Here is a 16,807-nt window from a genome sequence, read left to right as displayed (position 1 = left end):
ATGATGTCCGCGGCGTCCTTAACTTGCTCCAGAGCAGATGAGGGCCTGCTGTCTCCGCGTTCCTTCCCAAATAATTGTCGCCCCCAAATTGGCTCGAGACAAAGCTCAATTGAACATAGGCAAGAACCAGGAAAAACCAACAAGGAGCAAGCCTCGGCCAAGCTCTCAACAACAATATCGCAGCTTTGCTCAGGGATCTGGGCAGTTTCCTCGTAGCACTGAGCTCCGCACGCCAACATCCCCACATTCTTAAACCCATCAACATTCCTTTGAAACTCGCCCGCATTGAATGCGTTCTGCAGGCTCTCCATCGCTCCCAGCGCCTTCATTAAGGCTACTATTATGCGTCTTCCAGCTTGGAGTATTGGCGGCGAGAGGCATTAAAGACCTCCAATCTTCACGTGGCAGCCCGTGCTGGGCATGTGGCTCTCCCTGAGCTGGCGAGATGACACCCGCATCTGGGGCGACAGCCTCTTCTTGGATCAAGCTTTCACATTCCTGGAGCTGTTGCCTGTTGGGAATGATGTTTGTGCTTCCAAAAACAAGGGGTAGATCAGTCTCTACTCCAATGTTGGCCAGGAGGTCCGCAATTTTGTTGCCTTCCCTTTTAGTGTGTATGAATGAGATGGCTCTAGTATTACTGAGCTTTTGTGCTATGTCATTTAACCTTGCTTCTAGCCTCCAACTGGGTGCTACTTTCCTTGCTTGCGAGCCATTCTGAATACGGGTGGCCATGTTGATAAGTATCTGGGAGTCACCTTCTACGATCAGGGGTTGAAGGTTGAGATTCCAGGCCTGCTGAAGGCCCTGCCAAAGCCCTTCCAACTCTGCTGAGTTATTGGTATCCCACCCTATGTTCCCAAAGTAGATTTGCATAGGAGTGCCTTCATGATTCCTGAATATGCCTCCGAATCCAGCAGCTCCTGGATTGCCTTTGGAAGCCCCATCGAAATTCAGCTTGTATGAGTTTTTGGGGGGGGCTTTCCAATGGCAGATGTTCTTGCTGTTGCTGTTAGGAGTGCTGATCTTCAGAGAATCTTGAGGTATCTGCAACTGCCAATTTCCTAGAATGTTATACTCACTGTCTGTAGATGGGAGATCTTCTTTAGTCCATACCTGAAGCGCCATCGTCTCTTGAATGTTCCTCTGAATCCTGCTCCAGATTACATCTATAGGAGATCGTTTGTTTTTGAAGATGCGCTGATTTCTTTCCTTCCAAATATTCCAAAGGACGATCCCCGGAATGGTACTCCACAATTGGTTGAGGATCTTACTTTTGTAGGGATGCTTTGGCCATTGTCTTATGGAGTTGATGATGTCGCCCTCCTCTTTACATCTTTTTTGACATCTGAAACTGACCTTGTCCCAGAGTTGATTGGCTAGAAGACAGGTGTCCAAGAGATGTTGGAGAGTTTCCTCACTTTGAAAGCAGTTATGACAGATCGAGGGGCCATGGAAGTTCCGCTTCCTAAGCTTATCCCAAGTGAGAATCTTTTTATGTCCTATCAGCCAGAGAAAGTAGGAGATTTTTGGCCAGGGTCCGAGCTCCCATATTTTACTCCATATAGGGTCTGGAGGAGCGGGTAAGTTGCATAATAGCTTGTAGGCTTCTGAGGTAGTGTAGGATCCCTTGGGCAGGTATCCCCATCTGAGAATATCCTCTCCGTTATCCTGTCTAATACTTCTTTTCCGTAGCTCGGTCCTCAGCTCTTCTTCCTTCCTGACATCTGTACTGTTGAGAATTTGGTTGCTCTGTTTCCATTTTCTGAAGCCATATTCTATTGCCGGCAACCAGAAATGGTGAACTTTTTCCTGCTGCTGCTCCTGCCTATCTGGAATCAGAGAAGGGTGAAGAATATTTTTGAGTTTAGGCATTTGATTCCAGGCATCCGTCCAAAATCTTGCAGTGCATCCATTCCTAATTTCCCAGAAGCTGTGCTGTTGAATTATCTGATGGTGCTGTTTGGCTGCATTCCATATTATAGATCCTTTTTCAGTAGGAGTGAATCTGATGAGTTCTTCTTGAGGTCTATTTCCTGCATATTTGGCTGTCCAGATTTTTCCCCAGGGCTTATCTGGGTTGGTAATCCACTGCCACCAGATCTTGGCATTCATGATGGAGTTGCTGTACTCAGGGTCCCTTAACCCAATGCCTCCCTTGTCTTTGGGCATGCAAACGTTGGTCCATTTCACCAAGGCCCACTTGCGGTTGGTGGCAGAGCTGCTCCACAAAAAATTGCGCTGAAGGTTTCTTATACTTTTTAAAACCCATTTTGGCGCAGCTAAAATAGAGAACAAGTACAGAGGCATTGCCTGCAAAACCGATTTGATGAGGACAATTCGACTGGCTAGATTAAGAGATCTATATGTCCAGAGGTTGAGACGGTTTTCAAATTTCTCCAGAAGGATGCGCCAAGCAGGTTGCTTAATAGCTGAAGCCGTGAGAGGGGCGCCCAGGTACTTGGAAGGAAGGGAAGCCGAGGGGAAGCCCAGGATACGAGAAACAACAGATTTGACAGAGGGCGGAGTATGGAAAAAGAAAATCTGTGATTTAGAGCAGTTGATATGCATGCCTGAGGCATTCGAAAAATCCTGGAGGAGGGATTTCAGACGACGGGCTTCTTGAGCAGAGGGATAGCCAAAAAGCATAGTATCATCAACAAATTGCTGATGGGAGGTGGCAGGGGAGTTATGCACGGAGATGCCTTTGATCTGATGAGAATGGAGGGCTTGTTTAATATGCCGCCCCAGCCCTTCAGCCATAAGGACGAAGAGAAAGGGGGAGAGGGGATCCCCTTGCCGGATACCCCTGGAGGGATTAAAGGGACGGGAGGGAATGCCATTAACAAGGATTGAGAAATGGGTGGAAGTAATCAGGCTCATGATCCAACGAATCCATGAAGAACAGAAACCAAAAGCTTTTAACATATGATGAATGTAATTCCAGCTTAGTTTGTCAAATGCCTTAGAAAGATCTAATTTGAGAAGCATACCTGCTTGCTTTGAGTTCTTGAGAGAATGAATGATTTCGTGAGAGAGTAGGATGCCATCCATTATGTGCCGACCTTCCACGTACCCTGACTGTTCCTTTGAGATGAGTGCAGGAAGGAGAGGTTTGAGACGATTTGCTATGACTTTTGATATAACTTTATAAATGACATTGCATAATGCAATAGGCCTGAACTTATCAGGGGTGATGGAATCCTCCTCTTTGGGGATGAGAGTGATGAAGGTGGAGTTGAGAGAGGGAAGAAGCCAACGCGTTGCTCTGGATTCTTCAACAATCTGCCAGACTTCCTCCTTTAACATGTCCCAGAAAGAGTGAAAGAAGGTGGTTGTAAATCCGTCTGGTCCCGGGGCTTTGCCTTCTTTGAGCTGCGTCATAGCTTCATCCACTTCCTGGGGACTAATAGGGCGCATTAGGAGTTCATTTTGTTCCTCTGTAATGATCTTTGGAATGTTGCTGGTGATTTTGCTAATGGCTTGTCGCCTGTCTTCTCTCTGCTCTTGATGGACCTGTTGAAAGTGATTGAGGAGTTCTTCTTCAATTTCTTCATGAGTTTCTACCTTTGCCCCTGATTGGTTTTGGATGAAGGGTATATTGTTATGCATTCTTCGTTGAACTGTAGTTCTATGGAAGAATTTGGTGTTACGCTCACCCTCTTTCAGCCATCTGACCCTTGACTTTTGCTTCCAATAGATTTCTTCCTGCTTCCTTCTATCCTCCAGTTGATTATGGATGAGACGCTCCTGCTCCAGAGTGGCTTCCGTGTGCCCCTCCGTGATGATCTTCTGGTGAAGAATCTCCAGGTCCTGAGTAAGCTTTTGCTTCTCCTCGAAGATATTTCCAAAGGTTTCCCTGTTCCATCTTTTAAGATGGCTCTTAAGAAATCTTAATTTTTGCTGGAATTGATACATTTTCGCTCCTTCTGGGGGGATGAACGAGGCCCAGGTTGTCTTGACAAACTCCTTGAAAGTGGGATGCGTGAGCCAAAATCCTTCAAATCGGAAGGGTCTTTTGGTTAAGTTGCCTGGTCTTTGCCATTGAAGAGCTATTGGCCAGTGGTCCGATCCAGTATGAGCAAGAATGGCTGCTGAGATGTCTCCTCCTAAGTGGACCGCATTGTCTGAGAGGAGGAAGCGATCCAATTTGGAGGCGATTTGGTATTTGCCTGCCCTGCGATTGTTCCATGTAAAGGTGCCATTGCAGAACGGCATGTCTATAAGAGATGTCGATTGGATGAAATCCTTGAAGCGACTGACTTCAGGCTCCATTCTCCTCCTTCCTCCTAGCTTCTCTTCAGTTTTGGTTATCATGTTGAAATCTCCTGCAACGATCCAGAGTGGGAACCTTCTGCTGTTGCTTAGAGCTTCAATCATGTCAAGGAGCGCCACCTTACTTCCTGTGTCTTGTGGGAAGTAAACATTTGATAGGTTGCCATGAATATTGGTCCCTAGAATGTGGAAGGTCGCCTGTATAAGATGGTGCGCTGCATGAAAGTCTGATAGGAAAACCGCTTGGGTATTCCATGCTATAGCCAGCCCTCCCGAGGCTCCAGAGGCGTCTACCGCTACTGAACGACATCCGGGCCAGGCTTTTGAAAGAATGCTGCCTAGCGTAGTACTGTTACACTTAGTCTCCTGGAGAAAGCACATTTGTGGCTTTTCCTTTTTTATCATGTTTTTTAACATCCTGAGTTTTCCGGGGCTATTTAGCCCTTTTATATTCCAAGATACCAGCTTCATGTTTAATCGTTGATAGAGGGCTTGTAGTACTTTGTCAACTTAGCATATCTGCCTGAGTCTACCAGGATTTTCCCAATCTCTATCGTTCTTTGCAGATCTGTCTTTCTTCCTCTTTTTTTTGTATCCTTTGGGCGCAAATTTCCATCCCATTGGTTGCCTGGTTGTATCCCAAGTTGGTTCTGATGATAGGCTCGGGAAATGACCACTTCGAGTTTATTGAGTTGGAGCTCTGGGATTGTATCGTAAGCTTTCTTTTTGCAAGCCAGCTCCAATTCTAAGAGATCTAAGCCATGCAGATCTATACTCTCTGGCTCTTCATCCATTATTTGCACTTGATCGTTGTCTTCGATGCTGTTCTCTGGATTCTGGGGAAGGTCAGCTTTACCATCTACTTCCATTTCTTTGAGATTCTCAGCAATTTCTTTCTGATCCCTTTGAAGGATAGTAGGGCTGATGATAGGGGCAGCAGATTTGGGAGGGGGATTAGATGAAGGGGGAGGAGAGGAGGAAGAGGGGTGATCAGGGATGGCTTCGTTAATGGAAGGGAATTCCTCAGAGGATTGGCCAAGAATATCGAAGCTGTTCTTGGTTACTGGACCATGAGATTTGTTGGGCTGGGATTTGAACCCATTATGGGGTTTTTTGTGAGAGCGCTTCCTGCTTGGGACTTTAGTGAAGCCGTCCTGGGCAGGGGAATCAGAAGAGTCAGGTAAACTGTTTTGGATATTTTGAGGGAAATCCCTAAAGAGATGACCTAGGGCATGACATTTTCTACAACGAAAAGGAACATGTTCATAGTCGAGAGGCTGGATCCATTCTTCATCACGGTGGGCAAGAGTTACTGACTCTGGAAGAGCTTCATTGAGGCGAATGAATACACATATTCGAGCATAGGAGATGTACTTACGAGATTTGGTTTCTTCTGCCGCTCTGATGTATTCTCCCACCCCATTTCCGATCCCTCTGAGTATGTCCTCCTCCCAGTATTCATCCGGGAGAGAATACAACCTGATCCATACTGGTGCCCATGTTAAATCCTCCTTGTCCGGGTTAAACTTGGGGATCCAATCTCGCAGGTATAATCCAGCCGAATTAAAAAAGTAGGGCCCTCCTACTAGTATTCTGTATTTGTCCTCCAAGCAGTAGAAGATTGCTGTGAAGAAGCCTTTCGGCCCTAGCTGCAGCGTGACATCCCCTTTTGGTTTCCATTTCGCCGCTATCCATCCATATAGAGCTCTCTCAGTTGGCCAGAACCCTATGAACTTCCCAATGAGGGCGTGATCTCGCATGAACTCTATTCTTTTATCAATCTTATCTCCAGGCAGCTCGATTCTTGGCCTTTCCTTAGCTACTGGTCTGCATGTGGTTGAGGTAATCTTCGGACCTTCTTCAGGCTTTTCTGTCTCTTCTTGTGGATCGCTGTCTCCTTCTTTACGTTTTCCATCTCCTTTGGTGTTGTTTTGGGGTTTTTTTCCCCTGTTCAGGATCTCTCTATCCACTGAACCAAAAATGACTTGTTGTGCAGGATCTTGCTGCGACGGGGAGGGCTCTGACGCCCCCCCAGAGACTGGGCCATTGCGTAGCCCTAATGCGCTGCAGATCTGGAGCGCTGCAGCTACCTGCTCGCTCTCTGAGAAGAATTTGCTTGGTGAGCTGTCGGCGTCGTTGAAGGATCGCTCAGAACCCTAGCAGAGCCACAATCATCGTCCTTTCTTCGGTTTCTAATAATCTCGATTGATTTAGTTCTATCTATCTTGATATCATTAAGCTAGAAGTAATGAATTAGATTGTGGCACACATAAAACATGAGAAAAACTGATAACAGAAGAGGAAACTATGCAAAAACACCATACCACAAGTCACCTATAAAAATAGTTGCAAATCCTGGTTTATTTCCTTGCCAAACTGCTGATAAAGATGTACAATATAGCTCAGAGCACCCAAGAGAGTCCAACCTTTGCTAATGACAAAAAAAAAAAATACATAATATAGACATAAAACCACTTATGCTAGCCATTAGGGTTCGAAACCAAGAGAAAGGGGCTATTACAACCATTTCCAAACAGGGAACAAGAATATAGGCAGTGGAACAGCTTGCCTCTATAAGCATGGAAACTGATTCATTGACCCCCAAACCACCTCAAACTAATGAATCTACCCTCTAAGATCATTTCACTATTAAATTTACATGCCAAGTCATTAATTACAATCATAAAATCATCCATGAAGAGAGAAATAGTCAACTTATAGTGAGAATAGGTAAAAATTTGATTTTCTGGCAAACTGGCCAAAAGCGCAGCGCCACTGGCCAGATGCGCAGTGCCGCTTTCCACCCACCTTTGGAGGCCTTCGCCTTAGCCAAATTTAGCCCAAGATAGCTCATTTGAAAGGTCTTCTTGTCTGGTTTTCGGAACATCTTGAATGCTTGCATTTGGATGTCATTTTACCCCTTAAAACTTGAATCTCCCAAGGCAGCTTCTGTCTATCCAAAAATAGGCAGAGAGGTCATTTTTTAATAGTTGTTGGACCTTTTGGTGGGCCAGTTTTACTCCAAATCTTCTAAAATTTTATGGGATTGATGTTATCATCATGCTAAATCCAAAAATGTAAAATTTTTCTCCATTGGATTCCCCAGGGAAAAGTGCAACGCCGGTGGCGCTGCGCATCTAGGCCAATTTTCTGTGTTTGAAAATTAAAATTTGAAAAAAGCAAAATTTTACAAAAATTTGCCCAAATTTGGGACAAGGCACCATCATCAACTGCTTTGATGGGCTAAGGAGGCTTCAGCCAAGATTTTCAACTTATCTTGCTCCTTTTTTCTCTTTAAGGCCTTCCTCAACCTAGCTTTAAGCTTCCTGATCCTCATGTTGTAGATTTTGTTTCGAGTCATATAATGATATGATGTGTGCCAGAGCATCTTCTTGTCCTTGTTGGCCTTCTTAAGTAGCCCCTCAAGATGTATGTTGACCCTCTCAAGCCAAGTTTCCCGGTCATGTTCAATCTCTTGCTCAATGGGAGTCAAAGTGACATGAGCCTCTTTGTCACTTTGCATCTTCAGTTTCAACTTCTCAACCTCCATTAGGCCCTGCTTATCCTCCAACTGTTTGTTGTCTTGCTCTAGATATGTGACAATAAATTTGGCCCTTGCCAAGCTATCCATCAACATCCTAATGTGGGCATCCTTCTCCTTCAAAAGCATGTTTTGAGCTGAAGTTTCAGTTTGAATTTCAAGATTAATGACCTCTACTCCATGATGAGTCTGGTGCTGTGGCTCATCATCATGATCTTCTAGCTAAAATTCTCTTTCTTGTACATCATCTATATCATCCTCGTGCATCTTCTCTTTGCCTTTGTTTTTTTTTTTGTGGCTGTGAACACTTGTGGTTATATATGGACAATATTGAATAATATAGTGAAAACAGGGTGAAGGAATGGAATGGTCAAAGCGTAGGGAGGAGTATGTGAGAGTATGATGTGTAAATAGGGTTTAGGGAGTGTGAATGGGATTTTAGGAGACTGGGTAGGGTTCAGTGATGTGAATAGGGTTTGTAGGGTTTGGGGAGAGTGTAAGTGGGAATGAGGAAAATGTATGAGGGGAATGGGATTTAATAAATATGTAAATGGGAATGGGGTTTTTAGTTTAGGGAATAATGGCAAGTAGATATGGTTTGTATAATACTTGTGAAATGAGGAAAACTAGGGTTTCACCCTAGAATGCACAACACCAAAATTTGGTAAACAAAACCTTGATTCACAAGCTATGACAAGTATACTAACTTGAAAGAGAGAGAATTTGAAGATTTTGAGGTGAATTTTAGAATTTGGGAAACTTTTAGTTGATTTATAACTTGGTTGGGCAGATGCGCAACGCCTATGTAAATTTACAAAGGAAAACACTGCCAGGTGTGCATCGCCAACTCAGATGCGTAGCGCATTTGTGTAGACCACTTTCAAAGGCCTTACCAGTGTCCAAATTGAGTGCGGGATAGCTTGTTAGAAAACTTGTCGAGTCTACTTTCTAGAACATCTTAAGGTTATCAATTTTGAGTTCCTTTTCCCTATCAAAAGTCCAATCTCCCAAGATTGGTAAAAATGTGCAGAATGAGGCTGCCAAAATGCATAGTGATGTTGCAGTCAACCTTTGAAGGTGTTCCTGAACTCCAAATTGAGCTCATGATAGCTCATTGGAAATATATTTGTGTCTACATATTAGTTGACTCATCAAGCGAGTCATTTGGTCATTCCATCTGGGAGAAAAATTGATTTTACCAAGGTCACTCCAGAGGTGCGTCAACCCTCCTGAGGCAAATGATGTTTTCGACATTGCTCCCAAACCATGAAACCTGTGTAAAAAATGAAAGAGGTTTTTATTCTTGGGTAAATTATGGACAAACACCTCTCTCACTTTTGTCAAATTCATCTTTTATTTCTCATAAACATCATTTGAATAAAACCTATCCAGATATGTGGAACAAGGGATTTGTAGAAATGAAGGGAAATGAAGGGGATAAGGGGCTTCTAAATTATTGAGAAAATTTTGGAAAATAGAGAGGGATGTTAGGAAGAAGGGGAGAGTGGAATTTCAAATATTGAGTGAGAAGAAGGGGTACAAAAGGGCAAAACACAGGCCTAGCCTAGAAAATTGTCAAATTGTAGCAATAAGCTAGGGTTTGTGGGAAAATGATGAATTTGAGGGATATCAGTGATGGGAAGTGCTTAAGAAGGTATATTAAAGATAGGGGAAGGTGTACGAGAATCAGGATACAAGTTTTGTTGATTATTTGACCATCCAAGAAAAATTAGATTCAAAACCCTAGGAGAGGGAAATGAGCTTTACCCAAGTACAACTGAAGCATGAACAAGATGTAAAATGACCCATTGGAACCTAGAATGATGATGAAAACTATTTGAATGATGGTACACTCGACCGAATGGTGACATGGATTAACACTTGGAAAACTTTGAAAGGAGTGAAAACAAATCCTAGACCTAATACCTAGTGACCAAATTTTACTTGAAGACTCACTGAAATGACAAAATTTGACTTTGACACCCTAAGACCACTTTGTAAGAGCATGTTTGATCACTGGTGGAAGGCTTCAAAGACTGACACTAACATTGGCTCCATTGGGGATGGTAGCTCCTTGGAGGTGCCAAGAACACCGTAGACCAAGTAGCCTTATCCATTGGGCATGGAGTCAAAAACTCAAGTTGAAATTACATGACTGAATATTGATGACTCAAAGACACAACTGACTTGAAACTGACTCAATACTAAAACACAACTGACAAATTGGAAAATATGCTCAAAATGGAGCTTATTCAATAAAACCTACTCTAACTGTTCCATTCATCACCTGATCAAGTGAAATGAAACAACCAATGCAACCAAGTAAGCATTCTGGTTGCTGTTTGAATTCTCCGCAAGTGCTTTCTTATGAACAACAAGAGAGAACTACTGAAAGGCAACTCCCATGAAAACTTGTAAGCGGATCCATTGAATAATATGGATTCTTTATCCGCCTCCAAAAAAACTGCATAAGGATCTTGAAATTCATGTGCATTGGGGCTTAGCTCATCCAATATATTACTTTTCTTCTCCTCATACCATGAATGCAAACTTTCATCTAAGCTTTGTGACAAGACTCCTACTGATAATGACAAAGAAACCGACTGCCGAATCAAGTTTGTATCAATACTTGTTTCAATATCACAGTTAGCTAATGGAGAAGGACTTTGACTGCAGACATCATCCAACACATCAACTATTGGATCGTGAAAAACTTGAAAAGACTGTTGCAACCCATTTTCTATTGGTTCCAATGAGATTGCATGATTTTCTACATGTTGCTCATTTGAAGATATACTATGCAAATTTCCCTTCAAAAACTGAAATGATTCAAAATAAAATGGTACAGAATCATCTTGCATCATTTGATCATATGTTTCAGCTTCCAAGTCTTCATCTACAACTTGACATTCAATGGCATTCGGGGGCTGCAAATCTAGATATGAGAAGTCTTGAACAAGGATTTCATTGCCCTCTAGATGGTCCAGATCAAACTCATCGATGGTTGATTTCTGATTGCATGAAAGTTGTCTTTGATGAACTGAAACAAAGAAAAACAAAAAGGAAAAGATCCTTCACTCACTTCAAATTTTTATACACTTTCCTCCTCACTTCCATAGCTGATATGCATCGGTTGATCACTGTATTCTAGCTGCTGAAAGTGAACTTCCTCCTTCCACAAACCAACTGCTGATTTGTCTGCAAGGCTAGCTTTTGTTTGGAGAACATAATCATCATCATACTGATCAAACTGAGGCAAATCATCAGTATAAAAGACATCATCAAGCATACATGTCATATCAACAGATCTCTCTTCTTCAAGATGATCTATAAAATAATCATTATCACATCTATGACAACTGGGATAAGAAAGAAAATGTTTTGGATCAGCCACTTGTTTTTCTTCAATCAGTGAGCCATGGTTTTGAACATCATACTCCATGATGAGTCTGGGCTGTGGCTCATCATCATGCTATTATAGCTGAAATTTTCTTTCTTGTTCATCATCTATATCATCCTCGTGCATCTTCTCTTTTCCTTTGCTTTTTTTTTTTGTGGCTGTGAACACTTGTGGTTATATATGGACAATAGTGAATAATATAGTGAAAACATGGTAAAGGAATGGAATTGTCAGAGTGTAGGGAGGAGTATGTGAGAGTATGATGTGTAAATAGGGTTTAGGGAGTGTTAATGGGATTTTAGGAGAGTGGGTAGGGTTTAGTGATGTGAATAGGGTTTGTAGGGTTTGGGGAGAGTGTAAGTGGGAATGGGGAAAATGTATGAGGGGAATGGGATTTAAGAAATATGTAAATGGGAATGGGATTTTTAGTTTAGGTAATAATGGAAAGTAGATAGGGTTTGTATAATACTTGTGAAATGAGGAAAACTAGGGTTTCACCCTAGAAGCTAGGGTTTGATACTAAGAATGCACAACACCAAAATTTGGTAAACAAAACCTTAATTCACAAGCTATGACAAGTATACTAACTTGAAATAGATATTTTGAAGATTTTGAGGTGAATTTCAGATTTTGGAAAAGTTTTAGTTGATTTAGAACTTGGCTGGGCAGATGTACAACGCTTCCCTAGATGCGCAGCGCCTGTGCAAATTTATAAAGGAAAACACTGCCAGGTGCGCAACACCAACTCAGATGCATATTTCCTTTTTGTAGACCACTTTTGAAGGCCTTACTAGTGTCCAAATTGAGCACAGGATAGCTCGTTGGTAATATCGTCGAGTCTACTTTCCAGCACATCTTGAATTTTTCAATTTGGAGTTCATTTGCCTTGTCAAAAGTCCAATCTCCCAAGACTGGTCAAAATGTGCAAATTGAGGCTGCCAAAATGCATAGTGATGTTGCAGTCAACCTTTGAAGGTGTTCCTGAACTCCAAATTGAGCTCGTGATAGCTCATTAGAAAGATATTTGTGTCTACTTAATATTTGTCTCATCAAGTGAGTCATTTGGTCATTCCATCTGGGAGACAAATTGATTTTACCAAGGTCACTCCAGAGGTGCATCAACCCTCTTGAGGCAAATGATGTTTTCGACATTTCTCCCAAACCTTGAAGCCTGTGTAAAGAATGAAAGAGGTTTTTCTTCTTGGGTCAATGATGGACAAAAATCTCTCTCACTTTTGTCAAATTCATCTTTTAGTTCTCAAAAGAATCATTTGAATAAAACCTATCCCGATATGTGGAACAGGGGATTTGTAGAAATGAAGGGAAATGAAGGGGATAAGGGGATTCTAAATTCTTGAGAAAATTTTGGAAAATAGAGAGGGATGTTAGGAAGCAGGGGAGAGTGGAATTTCAAATATTGAGTGAGGGGAAGGGGTCCAAAAGGGTGAAACACATGCCTAGCCTAGAAAATTGTCAAATTGTAGCAATAAGCTAGGGTTTGTGGGAAAATGATGAATTTGAGGGATATCAGTGATGGGAAGTGCTTAAGAAGGTATATTAAAGATAGGGGAAGGTGTATGAGGATCAGGATACAAGTTTTGTTGATGATTTGACCATCCAAGAAAAATTACCTTCAAAACCCTAGGAGAGGGAAATGAGCCTTACCCAAGTACAACTGAAGCACAAACAGGATGTAAAATGATCCATTGGAACCTGAAATGATGATGAAAACTGTTTGAATGATGCTACACTCAGCTGAATGGTGACATGGACCGACACTTGGAAAAATTTGAAAGGAGTGAAAACAAATTCTAGACCTAATACCTAGTGACCAAATTTTACTTGAAGACTCACTGAAATGACAAAATTTGACTTTGACACCGTAAGACCACTTTGTAAGAGCATGTTTGATCACTGGTGGAAGGCTTCAAAGACTGACACTAATAGGGAAATAATACTCTATTTTTAAAGTAGAGAAGTCTTGTTTTCAAGAAGAGAGATACTCTTCTTTTCAAAAGGAAAATTACTCAGTTTGTAAAAGAAAGTAATATTGTTGTTTTGAAGTGAAATAATACTAAGTTTTGAGGAAAATGTTCTTTATTACAAAGGGAAAAATGTTTTGTTAAATTCCCTTTGTCTTAAAGGGGAAAATACCTTTTTTTCAAAAAGAAATGATGCTCGTATATTCAAGTTATTTAATACCATATTTATGAGAAGAAAAAACTCTTGTTTTCCAGAAGGTTGAGTACTATTATTTCAAGGTGATATATATTTTAGATGATGATGTACAAGACTCTTGTGTTTTAATGAAATTTGTCACCTACATGATTAATAATTGTAAAAGAGTATCACTTGCAAGACTTCTCTATGTTCACTTCTATTCTCAAAAGGAAATGTCATATATAGAAGTGTAAATGTAGTGGCAAAATGCTCATTGAAATTCTAGTTGTTAAGGTATGAAACAAAGGTTTATTGGAGTGGAACTTATCACAAGGAGGAACCATGTATGCCTACAACCAATGTGAGAATGAGTGTTACGATGGTCACCTAGAACAAGATGAATGACCACATTCAAAATTTATGATGAAATTGAGGTTGAAATTTTGTCATATCCAAGCCAAAATTCATAATGAAATCTGAATTGGCAGGAGTATCAATAAAAAAGTAGTGTCGAGCTAAGATTATCATAGTTGATAGTGCAAAGATCAAATATAGTGTGATCATGGTAGGCAATTATCTAAATATTGAAAAGATGGAAAACTTTGGTGCTGAATATTGAGTGTAGCTTAAACAAACATAACAATATCTCCATATAGACAAGGAAATCATGTTAAGAAACCAAGAAAAGGTTGAAGCAAAGATAGATGATTTAATGAAGGCATATCGAGCTTTGCTACCAACTTGTATTGTAGTTCATTTATTTGAATTCAAGGAACTTGTTGGGATTTTGTTGTTGTCATTGATATCAAACTCAAGGGGAGTTTGTTGTGTATTCATGATTTAATGTCATTGTTACTTCAGGAGTCTAGTGTCACTGAATATTGAGATGTTGCAAATTGTTTGAGTTGAAGTCATGAATGTAGAATAATTGGATAATCTATATTTGTAAGGATTTTCCCTACAATTTGCTTGATCAAAAGTGAATGAAAAATGTTTAGTTAGATAGCCCTCTCATGGTGCTTTCTACCAGTATATGGCACTTAGCCTAACTCCCCAAGAATGAATAGAAAAATCAGTTTACACCGTTGGATACAAAACAAGGTTCCAACTGATAATTATTCTAGTGAAGAGAAAAATCAGTTTACACTGTTGGATACAAAACAAGGTTCCAACTGATAATTATTCTAGTTCGAGCTCAACCTCATTAGATCAACGCTAAAGAAAAATAGCAAGTGCAAGCTTAGGAGGAATATGACAACCACTGATGGGCAGTGATCTAGCATAATGTTAGTCACAACACTCAGTTGCAATGGGATGGTAGTTAGCACCCAAACACATATTGGACTGCTAGAAAGAGTTGAATTACACAACAAACAAAGCAACGAGTAGTGGAGCAATAAGGCCACCTATCCTAGTCCTTGGCCACAAGGGGCTCAAAAATTAGTGCCTAGGAAATTATCAGATCATCCAACCTAAACATTAAACACACAATAAAAACAAGTGGTGAGGAGGTAGGGCACAAGCCTTGACACATGTTTCAAGGTGCTAGGTGGCAGGATGGTGACATAGATGATAAAGCAAAATGCATGTGTAAAATGGATGACGTGGCACTCTAAAGTGAGGACACATGGAAGATGGATTTAACCTTCTTGGGTAGCTAGGTGGCCCTTATCTAAGTGACATGTGGTAGTGATGTGGCATGATAGATGGAAAAGAGATGACATGGCATCTTGAGAAGATGAAACATGGCAGATGATGTGGCAGGCCTCGATATTTGTGCTAGGATGCTATTCGACAGAGTTTCATAGTTTTATTTTATTTTGGAAATATTGTGGGATTGACAACCATCGACTACAACCTACCGCTCATTCTATTGGTGTTGTGAACAATGAGTGATGACCAATCTAGTGGTGAACGATAGATAGAGGGTTTCTTGGTAGCGACAACTAATGAAAATGTAATGTTTCAGTCTATTAGACCATTGAATATAAAGAATGGTGTAAGTCTTAAGGGTTTGTGTAGTGAACAGGGAGGTGGCAAGGTAATGGTAATTTTAGTGTAAGAGAATGATATAGCCCTTCGGTTAGGCAACAATGTAGTGCAGTAGCGAACAATTGTGGGAACTAGATACAATGGTGAAGTACTGATATGCAATGGTGAAGGGATAAGCGCCCTTGGGGCTTAAACCCTTGGTTTTGGCCCATGATATAATTCAAAAGGGATTCGAACATCAAGGGCTACATTCGAAAATTTGATGTTTGGGCAGCAAATTCAGAGGATGGAGAAAATAGAAAAACAATCATTAATCTCGTGGTTTTGGCCTGAGGTCTCTTGTGAAAAAGATTGTTATGTAACCAGATCACAAAAAAAAAAGAAGAAAATTTAGTTCAACGACTTAAAAATAAGCCTCTTTGAGGGGGAAAACTCCTTTTACATAACATAAATGAACAATTCTTGGATGATTCAAATGACAAGACCTCCTTGGTATATATATGAGTCTAAGGTGTAAAAATATAATTAGGGCCTACATAAAAATTGTAATGTAAGGGTACAACAATAAAAATAGTGGGCTTCTATGGGGTACAACAATAATAGTAATGGGCTTCTATGGGGCACAACAATAAAAATAGTGGGCTTCTATGGGGCACAAAAATAACAATGTGGGGGATACACTAGTATTATAGGGAGCTAACATTTCCCTCTCCTTCAAAAAAGTGTTGTCCTCAATGCTTGAGTAGTTCTAGATGCTTCTGAATAAATTACTCATCCTCTCATGTGGAGTCTTCAACAGGTAAGTTCTTCTACTTAATGAGATACCTTGAAATTGATTTGTTATGTACCTACTGGATGCTTGTTTTCATGATTGCTTCTAGCTCCAATATCATTTTTCCTTCCTCATCAAGTTTTGGAAATATAGTTTTAAGTTGAATCTTGTCACCTATAGCCTTATTTAAGCACCAAACATGAAAAACTGGGTGTACTTGCAAAGATGCAGGTAGCTCCAATTTGTATGCCATAGTACCAATTTTTTGCAACATTTTGTAAAAGATGTAGTTTGTGTGATAATTTATTATCATTCTTAGCTTGCTTGAGAGACATTTGTTTGTATGGTTGTAGTCATAAAAATACCCAATCACCCACATAAAAATTCTTTCACTATGATGATGATCAACCTATTGTTTCATTTGATTCCACTACTTTAATCTTAGAATTGTCTCTTAAAGATGATGTGATGGATGGTGGATGATGTCCATAAAGCGCCATAAATGGGGTTATTTTTCTAAGGTATGGAAGGAAGTGTCATACCACCATTATGCTAGGGGTAAACACTTGATCCTTTGTGTTTGTTGATCATATACTAAGCAACAAATATATCCCTCCAAACATTTAATCACTATCTTAGTTTTCCCATCATATTGAGGATGATAATA

The 16,807-nt window shown here is 40.7% G+C and overlaps 1 protein-coding gene across 1 annotated transcript in view; it reads right to left on the bottom strand.

The window, feature by feature from the left end:
• Nucleotides 1-258: 258 nt before the first annotated feature.
• LOC149244182 (uncharacterized) overlaps nucleotides 259-16,807 on the bottom strand; it is a 45,216-nt gene continuing 28,667 nt past the window's right edge. The window contains exons 2-4 of the mRNA XM_089371462.1: nucleotides 4,809-6,431; nucleotides 3,123-4,641; nucleotides 259-2,993 (exon numbers count right to left, since the gene is read on the bottom strand). Coding sequence (XP_089227588.1) covers nucleotides 259-2,993; nucleotides 3,123-4,641; nucleotides 4,809-6,431 — 5,877 coding nt within the window. The remainder of the gene's footprint in view (nucleotides 2,994-3,122; nucleotides 4,642-4,808; nucleotides 6,432-16,807) is intronic.

This window comes from Pinus tabuliformis, chromosome 8 (assembly GCF_031772625.1).
Source record: "Pinus tabuliformis cultivar Carrire ecotype Pingquan chromosome 8, CPIR1, whole genome shotgun sequence".
Classification (NCBI taxonomy): domain Eukaryota; kingdom Viridiplantae; phylum Streptophyta; class Pinopsida; order Pinales; family Pinaceae; genus Pinus; species Pinus tabuliformis.
The sequence above is the reverse complement of the archived record's forward strand: the minus strand, read 5'-3'. Positions and strand labels throughout refer to the sequence as shown.